Raw genomic sequence first — 19,603 nt, 5'->3', positions numbered from 1 at the left:
CAAATATTAGGCATTTGTAATGTTACTTCTGGTACGAGCTACTATGTTTTAGAAGTAAAAACTGTAGCTGAAGTTTCAGGAAAAATGTGAGTTTGCCACGATTATATAATATCTGACCAGACAACTTCTGATTTGTTTGGTGCTTTAACCATAGCCACGAGGTTATGCTGACAGCCATACAAAATGAACTTGCACTTTAACCCACAGCAGTAATATCAAGATTGTGAACAGCTACAAAATGCAGCATTTGCATTTTCAGTGCCATACCAAGTTGAATTCAGAACCACCTAAAGACAAAGCAGCAGCTGATTAAAAAAAGAAAACATAAGTCAAATTATAAAGCTACATAGTTTAGTACATTAAAACAAAACCAAGGACAATGGTATTTGTATAAGATTCCAAAAATATACAGATGGCGGGGGGGGAAGAATCACTGTACACAACTCTGAGGTGGTTAAAGTGACCAGAGAGACTGAACAGTGCAAGACATGCTTTTCCAGTTACAAGCTCAAAACAGAAGTGCAAAAGAAATTAAAGCTCTGTCTGAAGTGATTTACCTTTTAGGATAAGGAAAGCTTAGAATATTGTCATCAGTGTTACAGAGAAATTTCCACCCCAACCCCAACACAGACACACAAAATAGTTTAAGTTTTACCATAATACAGCATTTCACTCCAATGATGTCCCCAGAGCTTGGTGACTCCAGGGACAGCTGGTAGGTGTTCGGTGTTGGCCCATGACCCAAGTGATGCACAGGCAGCCTCTCCACTCTCCAGCTTTGGCTAACAACAGATCCCTGCCCTCCAGGCAGGGCGAGAGCAGCCACACAGCCCCGGCTCCCCAGCCCGCCTCGCTGCGAGGAAGCCGCTGTGCTGAAAGTAGAGACTGACTTATGGCTGAGGAACAAAGGAATTGCTTGACAGGTCTCTGTGCTCTCTCCCAGAGTTTGGAACAGTTTCAGGCAAGTGCTTTTGGCAGGCTGACTAAGCTGTACATGCATCTATCCATGCAAATGTAGAATATGGCTCCCAAGACTTAGAACCAGGGTGTGTGCATGTGAAGACTGGATAGAAGGCCCTTCCGTGGAAGTTTACAAAAATATATAGCCAATACTGTAGCTTAAGAAGTCAGTTTTACTCGTTACAGAGAACCCCAAAAAGTATTAACTACTTTTCAGACATTCCAGACAAGGTCACTTGTAACAAAAAAGGTCAAGTTCTCAAAAACAAGGTCTTAAAAGCGGATCTTTCCTTCAAGTGAACAGGACATCTGTTTTTACTCTTAACCATTTAGTCAGTTAAGACAATTTATTTAAGATTTCATGTGAACATATGCATAAACACAAATAAGTTTACTTTAAAACACATCTGCACGGAAAAAAAAGGTTAACCCTTCAAAACATAACAGAGCAGGTCTGGTTAGTATGTAGCTATTGCAAATCTTAAAGATTCTGTGCATTAGGCCCACCCATATAGAAAGCAGGGGAAAAGTCAATGAAAGAAAATCACTGTTCAAGTCTAAGTGGTGTTTTGAAGAGCCAGCAGCCTAAGTGACACCATGAAGCTGGTCACAGTATCCAAACAAGCAGGCCTGCTTGGGCTACTAGAGCAGTGTATCCTCCTGAAGGCGCCATTTCCTCCCCAGTTATTTTCTGTTCCGAAGGCGTTTAGATTTCCTAGGACAGTCTGTGGAATCCACCGCCTTCCTCCTTTTCCTGGGAGATTGTTCATTTGAGCCGGAACCCGAAGAATTCCCTACTGTGCTCTCCATCACCTCCCGCAGCTTGCGCTCCAGCTCGGCCAAGCGGGCGTTCTGTTCCCCAATGATTTGGGTCTGCTCAAGCAGTTTCTGGTCTTGATCCTGGAGCTGCTTCTGCTGCTCCTGCACTTTGACGCGCAGCTCCGAGATCTCCCGCTTCAGCGCCGTCAGGCCCGTGCCGTTGGCTTTCACCTGCTGCTGCAGCTTGGTGACTTCCTGCCTGGAAGGGCTCTGCTTGGAGAACAGCTGCATTGTTGTCAGTGCTGCAGAAGGCCCTGGAACTTCAGAGAGAGCTGTGATTAACTTACGGGTACAAACGGTGTCCCAGTGTTTGTATTTTGCTTATCCCTACTCCCCACACATGAATCTGAATCCCCACTGCAAGTTATGTGAACAGGCAAACAGATTTACAGTCACTTAAGCGTCTAACAAGAACACGTGGTAATCTCAGAGCACAACCAGTTTAATTTAAAATACTTACAGCTTTTCAGTAGTCAGGAAAAAAGTTCATAATTAATTTCCTGTATATAAGCCCCCCTCCTTTTGCTGCATCAAAACCTGTGTACAACTATTGTGCTGTCATCTAGACTTAGTGTCACAGATGTTAAGACAAATTCCCACAAAAAAATTACTTAATATGGAATAGTTAAGACTGAATGAATATCTTTCATTAGACCAGCAAAATTCTGCTGTCTTAGCTGCAGCTAAAGCTCTAAAAAATTGTAGTTTGGAACTTAACAAGGTATTTCGGTATAACTTACATTTTAGAAGGAAGGAATTTATTTTCCATGCTTCTTTAGAATCACTCCTCCTAAGCACTAAAACCATACTGGAATCTGAGCTTGGAACTGTTGATTCTAATAAAGTTCCTGCAAATCAAGGAGACTAACAGCTACGGTATAATTTCTTTCACTTTTTCTGCCATAAAAGGTATCTATCATTTTTTCTGTCATTATACTCTTCTAGCAATGCTGTGCAATTAAGGTGCAACTTCAGGTGCTCTACAGACAGAAGAGTCTGGAACAGTCATCCTCCTTTTTTTCCATTAGGATGGCAGCACAGCTACCATTATGAGACACTAAGGGGTTGCTATTGGAGAGGTTATGCCTTTCCCTGAACAAGAGAGAGGCATTTTATGCACCACAAAGCCTTGGCCTTGAAAAGTTAATTGAGATCAACTGTGGGTCTGGGCAATACTTCCTCAGCTGAGAGGCTCAGTATATACTAACACATATAATTAAAAAAAAAAATTTAAACCCATATATAATTTTTAAAAAGGTATATAATGATAAAAATTGAAGTACAACTAGCAGGATATACTAAAGGTGGCATACATACTTATGGCTAAAAGGATGGACTAGACATACAAGAAACAAAAGCATCTGCAGTTAGGCCTATTGTTTTTACTTAAGATGTATTATTTCCCCCCAATTTTTACTAAGTTATCCTTCTAGAGAGTTACATTTCACAGTTTCTAAAATGTGAACATATCCTGTATAGTGAAATTTCTACAATTTCACTAATCTTTTGCCTTTTACCATTAGGATAACTTCAGCCAAGAGGCAACTACCTTAAAGTTTGGCTCACAAAAATTCTGGAAAGTCTGACGGAGTATTCAAAGGACCAGTTTAATGGCTTATTTATAGACTGTTATTTTAATTGCCTTTCCACTATTACCTGTAACTATTTCGCTTGTTAGTGCATAAAATAGTACCCCCAGTAAAGTATAAAAAGCCCATTCCAGCCCTCTATGTACTACTACAGCTTAGGCAAATTCATTTGCAGCTTGTCCTAAAAATAAAAGGCATCAAATTGTCATCTCATGTGCCAAATTTCAACCAAAAGCAGCAATAGTCTCATTCATTGGTGGCACAAAAGCATTTGTTTAATGAATACACACTATGCATAATTCTAACATACATTCAAGTGACTGTTCTTTTAGTAGTACAAAGGCTCCTTAACTTTCAAAGCAAATGAATTTCAGTTAGCATTCTTAAGAAACAAGTATCATCAATATTTATGTAATAAAGCTCCCATTTAAAGGAGGGAGCTTAGAAAACATACAGTGCTGTGATGTTTTAAAGAACAACTAAATAAAACTTAACTATACGTTGGAATTAATACCTGGGGCAGTTCCTATTAGACGTCCCGATACATCTGACCCAGGCATCTTTCTTTTCAGTATTGGAACAATCTTCTCATCAAAATATTCCATAGCCATGGAGGAAATGTCCCTTAGTTCTTGAAGAACTTCATGAGCTCTCTGAGGAGCTCTTGTAGAGTTTACATATCTTAGCACTCGATAAATTTCATCTATTACCTAAAACATTTAAGAAGAATTAGGATTTTCTGATAAAGGCAAGATTATTTCAGTTTGTTCTAGGAATTCTGGCATATTTAGGGGTTTTTTACCACATAACAGTTGCACACCACTGTGTGTTTTAGTTCCAGATCAGCTTTTTGAAGTGTTGCTCATGATGTATCAGAGAAGCTATTCATTTAATCTCTCTTCAAAGTCATGAAATAATGCTCATTAGGTGAAATTTGAAGTACAGCCATAGTTGGCTTGCAAGTTACATAATCTATACTCAGCAAAGCATGATCATTTCCTTCAGGAGAACCTGAAGCAAGAAGCCCTAAAGCAGAGCAGTCACTACCCCTGCCAGTCATGAAACAGAATTGGAGTAGCAAGAATTAGCATTATATCAGCCTGAAGAGCTGTAAATATTTACTTGAGTCCGCTTCCATACACACAAAATATTGCAAATTCAGATTAAGTCCAAAATATATTCATTTACAAAACATCAATTCACTATTGACAGAGAACAAAACTCTCTTGACAGGTTTGGAAAACAAAGCCCTTTAGTTAGGAGAGATACAGAGAGATGAAGGGAGTCTTACTAATTTATGAATTAAAATCTGAAGCAGGTCAAGATAGGAATGCTGGTCTCTTAGCCAAAGCTATACAGGTATTTTGCACAGGATTAAGAATGTTTGAAGAACACACATAATAAGGACCTTGTAATACAGTTGCACCTTCTGCTCTGATAAAGGAAGCTTAGCTAAAAGTCCCAAAAGCTAGACAAGACCTAAGTTTCTCATCAAGCCACAAACAACAAATGACTGCTCTAATTTCATTCACTTTATATCCTGTTAGCAACAACATCCTCAACATAAAACCTTGCAGCAGTGCTCTGCTATCACACAGAATGCTGAACCTCAAACCAGGATTTGCATATTCTAACACAAATTCACTTCCTGGCAGTTCTATGGTGAAATTTCCTGAGGGAAGCAAAGCAGGTGGGAGGGAAACCACAGACACTAAGTGAACACAAGACACAAGTGAACACTAAGCCTTGAGTCTGATTGACCAAAATATTAATTAATGGGTGAACTGGTAACTGTGCTGAGAGTGCAGCAGTGCTAGCAAACTCACACACTAAAAAAAAAGCCACCACCAACTTTTTAGCAGTTGTATCAAAATAAAATCAAGGTGCTTCCAAGTTGGTGCCCACAAGGAAAAGCAAGCTCACCTGCCCAACTCCTGCACACCCGTGGGCAAGGATGAGTACTGCCATTCCCTCTACTCTTCAGAACAGTAAAGCAACATTTTTTTTTAAAGTATCCCATTTACCATGTAAGTATCAGGAACTTAAGTTCATTTGACTTCATTATATTAATTTTTTAAAAATACATGGTATATAAAAGCATAATGTAAAGACATACAAGGATATAATTTAAAATGAATTAAAATCCAGTCATCAAGACAAACAGAAATAGTTACTTCTTCAAGATAAGAATACATTCCATGCCCACAGTTTATCCTACCACTGTATGCATAAATGCCTGCATGCTTCCCCAGAATCCAAAAGATAACTCTTCCATTCATCTCACTGCAATTCAGTTCTCTGCCCACAAAAAAGTAACATCAACATATCTGAACCTTGCATGGGAAGATCAATGAGTAGAGCATTAGGATAATGTTCACTGATCTCATTTAATCCCTGAGCTGTACCAGTCTTCCTCTGAGCAGGATTTTGTCAATTCCCCTGTGCACTGGTGATTTCACAGCTTATAAAACATCGGTATCTCTGATGTACATCTTGCCTGCATAATTTATATTTAATGCTGGGCTGCTATTCTAAAACACCAGAACTGTTCAGTAATGTTCCCATTTAACACACTTTACATTTAAAACTAATTCCACCTACTCTACAAAAATATACCATTCACTGTAATATTGAACAGTGTTTTGACATATTAAATACCTTAATTCAATTAAACTGAAGTACTCAAACCCTTAAGAAGGTGCCTAAAATCATGACTGACTGAGTACCTAGTGTTACATGTAATCTAAATTACTACATCTTCAGATGGCCTGATCACATGTTTTTTTCTAAAAGGTTGTAAAAGATGAGTATCCCACAAGTCAAACATCAGAATCAAGAGAGAATCTAAGGGCAAATAGAAATCTAATTTAAAATAATTAATATTTAAATACAGCCTGGTTTATTCATTTCAGGCTGCCTGGTAAAACAGAGTATTGGCTTGTAGGTTTATTTGCAAGTATATATATAAATTATATATACACACACAAAATAACAATTTTCCCCAGCCGTGCCAGGTTAAGTTACACAATCCGATTTTTTAAACACAGATACATATTCACATAATATAGTCTGCATTTTACCTTTCCAGGTATGAAGCAACAGAGATTGGAATCCACATACTTCATGAAAGTCATATTTAGGAGAGAGAGTCTCGTTTCCACAGCAGCGAGGATGTCTGCATGGCGAGCTAATGAATGGTTTCTCCTTTCTGACTCCCGTCTGGAAAACAGACCACAAGGTGACACTCATTTAACAAGGAGTCAAAAAATCCAACTGTAACACTTGTCAAGTTAATTTCACCCTTAAAACCCTGTAACCACTGACATTAGTCTTCACAGAAATAATAGACACTGAGACCCAGCTAGTAACAGCATACTACATTTTCTTACACAAGATTTGTTCTCTAAGTAATTACTATACCTTATGTGCTCCACACATTTTGTATGTAATTGAGGACTGTTTAAGAACAAGGCTGCAATACTGACTAGCAGCAGACACTGAGTCAGAGAGAATGTATTTATCCCACTCACTCATATGGTCAGTACTTCATTGCAATTGAAATAATAAAAGTAATATATTAGTAGTGAAGTTTACATAGTGAAGAACTACTATGAAATTTAGGTTTGAGCTAGAAACCCTTTTTGATAAAGGATCTCTATGCTAAGTAGCATTTAGTTTCTTCTCTCTGGCTGGGAAATCTGATAGGACACAGCAGCAGCTGCTCTTATTCAGTGGAAAGAGGAAGAAAGACATTGCTTTAGTGGGAAACCAGTTCCCAGTAATGCTCACATGTCAAATCCCTCTTCCTTGTTCCCACTTAATCCTTGCCAGTGAAAAACCTTGCCTGTGTTTTAAAGCAGAATATTTGATAAATCATCAGTGAAGGCAGTTTTTCTTGAAAAGGAATAGCATTTATTCATTCCCAGGAATCCTCATTTGATTTGCCAGAAGAGTTGACTAATACAGAACCCTGACTTCTCTGTTTGAAATACCAGACACACTTCTCACACCACTATTCTGTAATTAAATCTTAAGTTCAAGGTGCTTTTAGAAAAAAAAATTAAATAAAGGCAAATGTGACTCAAATTTTCAAGATATATAAGAGAATTAGCCAGAAAGGAATTCCTTTTCAATAATCTGCTTAAATCAATCTAACACAATTAAGTTTAATTCCAGTGTTAATGGGTACATACCTTGGAAGTTGAGCTTTAACTTGCTTTTGACACAAGTTGTGGTATCTTTCCACTTTCAGAAATCCCTGATTTAACATTCTCTGGCAAACCAAGTCCATTCGCTTACAAACCTGTATTTAAGTAAAAAGAAATCTTAAGCCTCAATTAAGGCCACAACTCACTTTTACTATTATCTTATCCCTACTTGCCAGGTAGCAAAAGATTCTCTTACTGGTTTTTGCTCCATTTCAACAAGCAAAAACTGCAGTTGAGATTAAGGCATTCCCATCTCCACCAAAAATCACGATACTCCAAAAAGGAGCAGCTATGTTTCACACAGTTCAAAATAAATCTGTTGATTTTGCCTAACAAGAGACAGTAGGCTGAATGCCACCTATTAGAAGCAAATACAATTTCCTCTGGTTCTAATGGAAGTTGCAAATGCCCACACCTGGCTTTCAGCATGGTCTCCACAGTGATTCTGGTAGATGAAATTAATATTTTGTAGTCTCAAAAATAGAAACCTTTAAAGGCAAGAAATCACAGTGGTTTTCTTCCAGTGTTTAAGGCTTATGTTTTTTGAGTCAACCACAATTAAATTTAAAAACACATGGAAAACATTGCACATGGAACAAGATTCTCCTTTTTGCATAAGAAAGTCTCTTCTCCTCTGTTTAAAGGATTCCTTTATTTGCTGTTGGACACCAGTAGTCTCAGGGTTTTTTGCCCCACAGAGTTAGGAAGAAGGACACACATGAAGAGCACATGAAGAGCTGCAGAAGATATAATAAACTGCTAAAGTTAAACCTTCACAAAGTGACCAGTTACAGGACAAAGCCAACTCATACAAGTTTAAAGGAATTCCTGTTCAATTCTGAAGATACAAGAGCTTAGTGACCCAACTGTTCTCGGAAATAGTTTTGGTTTTGTTGGGACTTTTTTAGGTACTGAAGTCCACAGCTCTCACTGTGACCCCACTTGCCAAAAAATACGTTTTTTTTTTAAATAAACACTCCTTTCCTCCATACACTCATCATTTCATAACTTCCAAGTCTATGTAAGTTTATACCTTGAGGAAAAAGATTCTCACCTCTCCCAGAAAAACCTGCAATTACTTTGTGTAATGCCTTCCGTATAAAAAGAAGGAAGTTCTGCTTTGTGTCCCAAGTTCTGTGAGAACTGACCACTTTCAGACAGCCCATTAAGCAGTGACTGTGGATCTGTCTGTGCCCCTCGGTATTACATCCTTCTGCTTAACCAAGGATCAGACAGGCAAACAGCAGAGGGAGAGTCTCAGCACACTCTGCCCCACACTCAGTGATCCAGTTAAATCATCTCCTGTGTAAAATCATCTCCTGTGTATAAGGAAAAATGCTGGCCTTTCCTACAGGAAGGAGGAAATCGTTCTTTCTTCCCTGAGCTCGTAGCAGTTTTAAATCGTTTACGTGCAGCTCCAATGGCACCGAATCCCTGAAGCAGAAACCGGGACCTGCACAGGGCTGCGTCAGCTCTGCAGTCACCGGGCACCAGAGGAAAACATCTCCAGGCGCGCTCGGCTCCGCGCTCGGAGGCGGCAGAGAGGGCTTCAACCTCGCGCACAGTGACATCTGCCGGCAGAGAGGTCCCCCAGGGAGCTGCAGCCCACCACACGGACCGCACTGGGGTTTTGAACCTTCCTCCTCTGCTTGCCCTACACAGCAGGAAGGATTCTTTGCTCCAATTTCTGGACAGTACCCATATTTAGCCAATAATCAGTCCAGATCCCAAACTTCGGGACCACCAGAGATCGAAAGTGTTTGTTTGCAACTTATGTTACCAATCGTCTGGTAATTCTCAGCTAGTTCACTACCTAAACCATAGAGCACCTGGATTTATAGCAACAAAATACCTCTTCTAGCCTGCACAGTCACATGCAAAGCTTCATTACACTTTTAGGTGTCCATAGCAGTCCAAGACAGTTTGATATTATGTATTTGATAGATTATACACTGAATTTCCTTATCCTTGTATTTGCAATTTTGGTGAATGTTTTCTTATTTTAGTCACAGGCTGTCTTTCCTCAAAGGTCAAGTCAAACCAGACCCTGTGTTCAATTTTCAGGGTTAGAAAGGTAATCCATGTAAAAAGCAAGAGAGGTTGCTTCTTCATGTGCTGACTTTTATGTGAAAGCAGCTTTCTATGATCCTATAAACTAATTTTCCACTTCATTTGTAAACAAACTGACACAATCTACTAACTTCCTTAAAAAGCGTGTTTTATTTCTTCCAAGCTTCACTACCAGATAACCAACTCCAAAACAAATATAAAATATCCTGGAGTATTTAGATTCAATATATGTTATTTTTCCTAGACAGTGACACCATGTTATATAAAATGCCTTTTTTAGGGTAAAGTGGCAAAATGTTTATAACTTCATCAAGAAACCTTAAAACAGAAATGCCTGTAAATAGAGACTGACTGAAACTGGGATTATTAAAGCCATGCTGTCCAAAGGCTATCAGTCCTTACTTGTGCTGTGCAGGAAATAAGCACAAGCTTACTCCAGAACCTCAGTAATCCTGATGTGTGTCAGAATCCAAGATAACCTTCTCAGAGTGTTCATAGAAGGAGGTTGTGAACTGAGTGATTTTAGTCATGCTTGTCGTAGACATAGCCTGAATGGAAGTGCCTTTCCAAGCTCAGACATGTGACTGAAAAAAACACTGGAATCTAAGAATTTCATTATTATCCCACTGAGGTAGAAATTTCAAAGCTTCTGCAAGTCACTAAAAATATCCCTGTAAAAGGAGCCTTCAAAAGCTGGAAGATAGGGAGCTTGCCTGTCAGCATGCACAGTAGGCTTGTCCAAAGCATTACAGCTTCAGACACTGGCATCCTTGGGGTTTTCTGTTTCTCTCATGGGGATCATCAGAGGAAGCAGATGAAGTAAATACTCAAAAGGGCTGAAAGCAAAATGCTGCTGCTTTTCCTCTCATTCACTTTGTTTGAACAAAAGTTTGAGGGCTCAAGATTTCCCTCATTTCAGACATGACTGCTCTCTGAATACCTATTGTTTAGTCTCTGTTCCTTGGATCTACTTCACTGCTTAACCTGTAGGTGCTTCATTTCTGCTTTCACACACAGTGACCCCAGGAATAGCAGAAAGCATTTATGCTCAGGAAAGCAAGTGCTTTTTGCACAATGAGGGGCCCACAGCCTTGCCTTGCCTGATGGCAATCATCACAAGCAGGAAATGTTCTTTACCTCATCCTTTGGGGACAGAAAAAGACTTCTGGATCTTATGCCTGAGATTATGCTCCTCATTATGCTCTACATAAACAATGCACATTCCTATCTCTATTTCAATCTGAAAACATTCTGGTGCTCTATGTCCTCCCACCCAGCCAACTCCTCAGTCTGCTGTTTTGTATACACTGTAGATCCAAACCCAGTTCAATCCAGAGTTTGGTTTTTTTTAATGGATCACTGAGCTAAGGTGATCCAAAATAAAAAACACATTAAGACATCCATTCCTTCCATGCTGGGATCCAGAAAATGCATCAAAATTATTGGTCTAAGGAATCCACATATTTTTGTCTAAACGTATATGATCAAATTTTGTTTAGGTAGATTGATGTCCTGGATTTTCCTGCCTTCCTCAAGATGCTTTATCTCATGGAATCCCACATTCTAAGGGGTAATGAGGCTGCTTTTGGGCATGTTTCCAATATGCATGAGACCTGAGCAATTTCCTATCTGTCATTCAATTAATGTACTCCTGCAATGTATCTTTAGCACAATACTACTTATTATAAGATACACTCATTTATCTTTGATAAGCAGCTCAAGTCAGTCCTCACAGAAAACAAAAATCTACTGTTTGTGCAAGGCAGCTCTTAGAGCAGGAACAAGCAAGTCTTTCCAAAGGCTACTCACCACCTTGAAAAATCCCAAAGTAATGAAATTTCATTCTGAATTTATGCCTGGCACTACTGTTTTTAAAGGCTACCTTAATTCTCTGACAAAAGCACCTGGAGCTATGAAGAACATTCAGTGTCTGCCTCTCAGTGAACTGCCAAAAGAACACCTTCAGCTCTGAACAGCCACCTGAAAGACCCAGCTGATCAAGCTTATGGGCTCAAACCAGAAAGGCTTTGATTCTTTACATTACTGCTGGTTAACAAAAGGCTACTTTCTTCTCAGAAGAATGCTCATAATGCCTTCTGATGTGCTTAAGGGAACAGTTAGGAATTTGATGGGGATTAATTTTCTTGGCTGTCACTGACTCAAAAACTCAAAGTAGGCAAAGATCAACTGAATAGTTTCCTTCATTTTACACCCAGTATTGCTCTACATGTGTTTCAAAGCTGGTATTTATCAAGTCTAGTTTTGCATATTTCTGAAAGTTCTGAAAGGGGCAGTCCTATTCTAGGAAAAGGAACTTGGAGGTGCTATACAAGAGAGCATAGAAGTGTCACATTTTACTTTCTAAGTGCCAGTGAGAGTTAAAAAGCTGGTTTAGTCCTGACATCCTCACCTTTCCTACTCTCATCTTCACTGCCAACAGAGCATTACAAACACTTAGAGCTGGAGAAAGAAAAAGCCTTCTGAGAGCTCCCACAGGCACTACCATTCACAAGCTGCAAGGGGAAAGCTGCAGCCACGGGCTGTGCCTGGCGTTGCAATTCTGAGCCTGAAAAGTGGCATATCCAAACACCATGTGATTTACTTCCCTTCCCCCTGGTCAAACTGCAGGTACCACCTGTGATCTTGGGCCAGGAGCTGGACTTTTGGGATCCTCATGGCTCACTTCTAACTCAGGCTATTCTGTGTTTCTCAAGTACCACATCTTTTTTACAGATCCACTACCTACTCTCACAGAAGAAGCTGAAGTCTTCAGGGGACTGACAGCAGACTCTAGAAATATTAAGGAACTGGTATGCTGGAGCAGTATAAATGAGAACAGATTTTCTGCTTGAAGAGCTTTTGGTTTATAGTTACAGTCAGGATGCAACACTTCAGGCTGCTGATCCAGGACACAGGCAGTCCAATTTCCTGCAGAAATACACCTGTAATATTATCCAGTTTAGACTAATCGAGTTCTTAAAATAGGAAGGGTACAGTGCATTCAGGTTTACTGAGAGTTACATAAGCTGTGCATTAATTCCCTCACTATTATTCCATTTACAACCTCGTAAGAGATTCAGTAAGACAGCAGCTTATCATAATATGACATGGTTTACATCAGGCTCCTTATGCAGGCAGTTAAATATTGATATACATTGATCCCCTCACTGACAGCTGTGGGGTTTTTTGGTTTTTTTGGCATTATCAAGTTCAGAGGTGCAGATACTATATGCTATTAATTACACATCCACTAAGACTGGAAGAAGCAGGCAGTTTTTTTGGTTGGTTTTTTTTTTTTTTACATCTTCTTTTTTGACCCACATTTCTAGATAGGGGAGGATTCTTGGAGCAGCAGGCTCACCACCTCCTACACTTGTATGCTTAAGCCCTATAAGCAAGAATAAACACACATACGAGACACAATAGACTGCCCACCCCAACCAGTCACTGGGAGAAACGACCCGCCAGCAGCCCGGTGCTTTCTCACTGAGCGTGAAAGGAACGAAAGAAGTAAGAGACGGCATAAAGAGCTTTAGGAATGCGGGTATGGAAGCGCACACGGAGAGCGGAGAAGGGATAAAGCCCCATCCCACCCCACCCCACCTCATCCAGCCCCTTCCCCGGCGAGCGCAGCAGCCCGGCGGGGGGCGCCGGGGCCGCCGCCACCGCGGCCCCTGCCCCGGGCCAGGCGGGCTGAGCCCGGCGGGGTGAGCCCGGCCCCGGCCGCAGCCCCGGGGCCCGCGCCCCGCCGCCTCCCCTCCGCGGCCCCTACCAAGCGCAGCTGGCTCGTCTCATCGTAGGACAGGAAGCTGAGGATGCTCTCGATAGCCACGATGGGCAGCCCCATCAGCGTGTTGCTCTGAGGCGGCGGCTCCATGGGCGCCAGCGGCTCAGCGGCCTCCGGCAGCGGGGCCGGGGAGAGCCGCGCCGAGCCCGGGGCGCCGCCTTCGCCCTCCGACACGAGCCGCTCCTCCGGCGCCGCCATCTTGCAGCCCGTCCTTCCTCCGCGGGGGAACGGCACCGCCTCTCTGTGACGCCTCTTCCGCAGCCGTCACGGCAGGCCCGCCCCGGCGTTCCCGCAGGGAGTGCGGGAAATGGAATCCCCAGCGCTGCTGCGGTGCCTGAGGGCTCGGGTCGCTAGCCCCGCCCGGGGAGCCGTTCGCGGGCGGGCGGGCGGCAGAGGCACGGTGTCCGACCCTCGTCGGTGGTGCCCGAGACAGGACGAGGAGCAAGGGCCGTAGACTAAAACACGAGAAGTTCGCCAACCCGAGGGAGAATTTTTTAAGCTGAGAGTGGCAGAGCGCTGGAACAGCTGTCCAGGGAGGCCGTGGAGTCTCTCTCCTGGAGACCTTCAGACCCCACCTGGACACGTTCCTGTGTCACCCGCTGCAGGCGACTCTGCCTTGGCGGGCGGTTGGACTGGAGATCTCCAAAGGCCCCTTCCAAACCTAGTGATTCTGTGACTCCCATGCAGGATTCCCACTCTCTCCGTGAGGAATTTCCCTAATACACAACCTGAACTTCCCCCGAGGCGGCTTTACAGCATCCCTTCGTGTTCTACGGCTGGAGGCCGGAGAGGAGGGATGAGCGCCTGTCTCTCCGTGCCCCTCTGAGGAAATGCCGTGGGAAGGATCTCCCAAACCTCCGTGGGTGCTGCTGCACAGTGACCTACCGGGACAACGTGCTTGGATTGCAGTGAGGCAGCTACACGGTGGAAAATACCTCTGTAGCTCCTAAGCGAGACAAAACCACATCCTCAGTACAAAGTAATCCAGCCTGCTGAGTTTTACCTATGGATAGGCGAGCACCCCTTCAGTGTTTGGTGTCCAAGCTGCCTCTACTCCGGTGGCAGGGGGAGCCACAGCAGCCGGGGTGCTGCAGGTCCGCTGCCGGCCTTTGGGATCAGAGCCAGCTGGCAAAACCCTCGGCAGCCCGAAAACCACTGCCTGGAACCAGCCATAATCGAGCAGGCAGAACACCCAGAATAAAGCAAACTCTGCTCCTTTATTTCCCCTTTATCCTGTATGTTAAGGAGGTTTCTGGATCAGATTGCTGGGACAACAGAGGGATGGGACCAAGAGCTGTTTCTAGAACATTCCATGGTGCTTCTGTGAAGAGGCACTCCTCAATTTCACAAGCATTTTAGCCTGACAGGAGTTGGCACAGCCTTTGAAAAGTATGGTGCCAGTCTCCTCAGTGCCTTCAGCAGCTGCTGCTTTGTTTCTCATCAGCAGTGTTGGGTGTCTGTGCTTGACTGGGGAACTGGTGCTGCTGAAGACTGACTTGCCAGAGGAAAATCACTAAACAAATGCCAAGAGTGATGGTAGCAAAGTATGTGGGAACAGGACATCAAATATTTGGGGAGAATGAGACCACTTCTTTCAGTACCTGCAGCAAGGTAGTGCTCCTTAAAATATTACAGGACAAAAGAATTAGCTGCCTGCAGCACCTCTGTACATTTTTTTGTCAGCCATGCTTCCTCTCTTTGAAGTTTTATCCTAACCCATTTCTTTCACTCCCCCCTCTCCTCAGAAACTCATCTGCAACCTCTTTCTTAAAATAAACAAACAAGCCCCAAAACACAAACAAACAAACAAACCCAAAACCAAAAAGAGGCATCTGGAAAAGAATTAACTTGGGAGCAGGGCAAATGCAAGGGTAAGGCTTTATGTGTGTCATCCTAATGGCACTTCAAAAATGTGTGCTGAAATTAATATTTCCTTTTTAGGAGCAGAACACTGTGTGCCTTGTATGGATCTGGAAGTGTTTTGCTCCCTCCCCTCAACTCATCAATGCTGCTGTCTTGCAGCAAGAGTTTTATTCTTGTGCGTGGTTTTCAGACCTGATCTCCTTTCACATGCACCGTCAGCAGTTTGAAACTCACTCAGGAGAATTCTTTATGAACTTGTGACTTGGCACGTGAAGTTTGGGTTGGCAGTGTGTTGATGCTTTAAAAGGAAGTAGGATTTTTCATCCTACCTAAGCATATAAGATTTCACATTGTTTCAAGAGAGAGTTTCTCTTTTTTTTTGGTCATATGATTTAGATAATTTCAGTTTTTTAGATACAGCTCTGTGTTTAATAAATATAAGCCGTATGTTTTTCATATCACCAAACAGAATAAATACAATGAACAATATACATAGCTTAACAGTTAATAAGTCTATTTTAGTAAGTTGGGTAATTCTGCTCCCTTCCAGGTTCTGACTCATGTCCTTCCCCAATGTATCTGGTGTCATTTTTCTGAGCATGCATCACTTTGCATTAATTTGGAAAAACACAGTTCTCATGCACTTTCACAAAACCCCCATTACAGACTCTGCAGTGGATGAACTTTTCAGTTATTTTGGGATACTGTGAAGCCAGAAAACTTGATAATACTTTCTGAAAGGGATAAAATAAAGTTATGTAGAATCTGTTTGCATATTACATGTCATGTATCATCTTGAAATAGCCATCGTTTTTATTTAACCATGTTAGAATTATGAGCATAGTTGGATTGATTTTTTTTAACTTCTCAATGACTCACAAGAAGGTGTTAGGGGAAATGAATTTTTTCACTCCTTTCATGCAAAAATCCACATAATATTTTGATTTATGTTTGGGGGAATGAAATTTGGATATCTCCATACTCTGGACTACATATTGTGCTCCCAACTGACTGGAGTGTCGTGTGTTTTCAGGCTGTGAAATTTTACTGAAATTGTGTGGAATGTTTTGGTTAGGCTTGGTATGGAAGCAAGCCACCCCAAGAACTGTGATAAAGAGAAAGGAGCCTGGCTCAAGCACAAGTCAACTTGTATCTATAAGATCTGAGAAAGGAGGAGAAATTAAAGAAAGGGAAGAGAGAGAGAGAGTGAGAAGCAGGAGCTAACAAGCAGACATCTGGGAAGATGGGAGTGGTGGAAAAAATTTAGCAGCAGGGGTTGGAGGTGAAGGAAAGTGTGTAAGTAGGTCAGAACTGTCATGTTGATTAGGAATATTGGAGCAAAGAGGAGTAACGTGCTCAGAAACTGATGGTAAGAGCAGAAGTTGGGTGGGAGGAGAACAGATTTGTTTTATTAAGTCAGTGTAATCAATAGAAAAATAAAAAAGCCTTTCCCACACGATATGTTTTCTTCTCAGGGGCAGCAGCAGTTTGCTCACTTCATGGATATTAGGAATTTTTTTAAAGAGATGGTAAATTTGAAAGAAGTCTGGTCTATTCACAGAGCTGTACTTTCATTCAGGCTGCTGGACACTAAGGCAGAGTAAAGCCTTTCTTGCTTAAAGATCTTTTTGTGAAAGGCATTAAAAATGGGAAAAAAGTAATATTTCAATTTCCCTTGAGTGTGTTGTTAATAAACACAGCAGTGTAAATTTGAACACATTAATCTTTCACAGCTGAAACTTTTAATCCTCTAATAGGTAAATGAGTAAATATTGTGGTATGGAGTCAGCTTCAGATATGAATGTAATCCCAGTTTAATTAAATCCATATAAATATTTAACTGGATCCTTTGCAGTTTAATCAGTTTTGGACCCAGTAGTGCTACATGTTGCATAAAAATCTGGTTGAGAAACTGACTCTAAAATCTACATCCACCCCTTAATTTACTTGTACTACTGTATATCAGGTATCTGAGAGTAATCATGTGTTGATGTTGAGAGGCAGAAGAATATGATGCTCCATGGGAGGTGAGAGGTAGAAGCAAAAGGAAAACAAATAGAAGACAGGAAAGCAGAAAATACAATCTCTCTAGAAAATACAGTCTCTCTAGATTTTTCTGAACTGAAAGTGTGGGGACCAGACCAGTCTTGAGTGGTTTATGTAGGCCAAGCATGTTGCACAGTCAAGCTTTCATCAAATATATTTTCCTGTTTCAAATTTCAAGAAAAAACTTAAAATGTTTACATATCCACAGGAAAAATGGCATTTGTAGACACATACTATATTAATTCCATACTACTAATAATTAATTACAAATCAGATAAACCAATGTACTTGGGGCATTAAAAAGACAAGGGTTCAGACAAAGACCTTTTCTATTTCCTTGGAGTCAAAATACCTCCCCCAAGGAGGGCTGCAGAATCAGCTCCCAATGGTTACACATCCTCCCTCAGCTCTACTCAGAACAACTTTGGTCAACAAGCTTAGATAAAAAAATGAGAGGCTTTCATTAGATAACATGACTTCTGCTAATTCTCTGTATTATTCTCTTGTAGGATGTTTGCCATCCTACAAGCTTAGATAAAAAAATGAGAGGCTTTCATTAGATAACATGACTTCTGCTAATTCTCTGTATTATTCTCTTTTAGGATGTTTGCCATCCCTAGGGCACAGAATTAGTTATCACCATGAGGAAGGGCTCAGTTGTGATGTAAGTTCCAAGGAATTCCTTTAATTTCAGTATACTAGCACATATTTACACTATGATAAAGATAATTCAGGGAACACATCAGTAATGTCTTTGTGTCTCAGAGATATCAGTTCAGCTTGGTAAAATATCATAGATACAACAAACTGCACAAGTAGTTTTGATGTCCCCAGGTCTGCCAGGGTTATCTCAAGCAGAGTTTGATATTCTGAGGCACAGGACTATAGCTCTGTGTGAGAAAGTGCAAAAAGACAGATAAATTAACCATGAGAAAAGGTTTACAAAGACATGGTCTGCTCAAATATGATATTGTTGAGGGCCTGATCTTGAAATAATTGTATATTTTCTGAAATCCTTCTGGTTTAATTCTCTCTTGACTCCAGAGGGGCTGCTAGCATGAGCTAAGTCTGGCTTCTTGGCAGCTGAGCAATAGGGATGAGGCAACAGTAAAATAGCAGTGTTCATTTAACTCTCCACATCCTCCAAACATCCAGCTGGGATGAAGGTCCAGAGTCACTGTGTGGCTGATCAGTGCCTTAAAGTTTCTGGGAAGGAATGAGATTTTGATCACAGAACTTCTGTTTCCAACAGCTGAATATATTTGTGCTTAATGAGCACGTGTTTCAGTTCCTTCCCTGTTTTTTTGCTCTCTGGCCAGCTCCCTTATGGGGCTGGATGAGTGGCTGCAGGCAGATAAAACTTTCCTAAATCACTGTAATTGCCCTAAACAGACGTTTTGTTACAGAGGGTCTTCTGTCAGGATCTGTGCTCAGATAAATTGACAGGGATCCAGAGTGAGTGTAGTGAATGTAATTTGGTTATTGAGAAGAATGGCAGCTGTGTGTGATGCATACAAAACACTAATTTGTGCCAGCCTACATTTTGTTGAATGATGCTGGGGTCTAATGGAAGAAGAAGTTTCTTTCTCCTCTTTTGAAGACATTGCAGACTTGCTTTAGCTGGCTGATTGTTCAATTACCTGTGAGGGGAAAAAACCCCACACAGAATTTAAATTACATAGAAAAGACTTTTGAGTGAGGAAATTAGAATTTTCTTCCAGCAAGTAACTTGAGAAGTTGGAGGAGCTCTAGTTAAATAATTCCTTGTTGATCTGGAAGAAATTGAATACTTCTCTTTAAAGTGAGTGATGCTTTTGATATTAATGACACTTTCTATTTTTAGAGAAACATCCTTTGAAACTGTATTTAAATGATCAGCTTAAGGCCTGAATAGGTTGCAGCAAAATTGATGCAAATTTCTGAAGTATTTTCTGAGTGCTGCTGGCTCTGTACAATTATTAGTTTACTGAGTAACATGATTATGTACTTTATGCAGTGGGTGCATGTGGGACTGTCACAACTTAGATAATGGGGTGAGTTTACAGAGAGGATGCAAGTTAAGCAAGAAATAATTTTTAACTAACTTTAAAGTTACAGAGTCTGAACTTTGGTTGTCTGGTGTAATTGCTTATATGCATGACTAGCTCCTACATAGAGTGGCCAATGATATTTATATTTACTTTGTGTAGTAGTAAGTGCTATCACAAAGCACCATCTCTCATGGCTCTGAGTGAGGCAAATGTAACTCAGCTGTTTCTCGT

At 41.2% G+C, this 19,603-nt stretch overlaps 1 protein-coding gene across 1 annotated transcript; it reads right to left on the bottom strand.

The window, feature by feature from the left end:
* Positions 1–334: 334 nt before the first annotated feature.
* FBXO28 (F-box protein 28) lies at positions 335–13,660 on the bottom strand. Its single transcript, XM_059840675.1, has 5 exons — positions 13,419–13,660; positions 7,562–7,671; positions 6,449–6,587; positions 3,883–4,078; positions 335–2,039 (listed from the first exon to the last, which is right to left on the bottom strand). The coding sequence occupies exons 1-5, from the start codon at positions 13,629–13,631 to the stop codon at positions 1,645–1,647; spliced, it is 1,053 nt and encodes a 350-aa protein (XP_059696658.1). The 5' UTR covers positions 13,632–13,660; the 3' UTR covers positions 335–1,644.
* Between the last annotated feature and the right edge of the window lie 5,943 nt (positions 13,661–19,603).

Source organism: Haemorhous mexicanus, chromosome 3 (assembly GCF_027477595.1).
Source record: "Haemorhous mexicanus isolate bHaeMex1 chromosome 3, bHaeMex1.pri, whole genome shotgun sequence".
In the NCBI taxonomy this organism is placed as follows: Eukaryota; Metazoa; Chordata; class Aves; order Passeriformes; family Fringillidae; genus Haemorhous; species Haemorhous mexicanus.
This window is presented reverse-complemented; position numbering and strand designations above follow the sequence as displayed.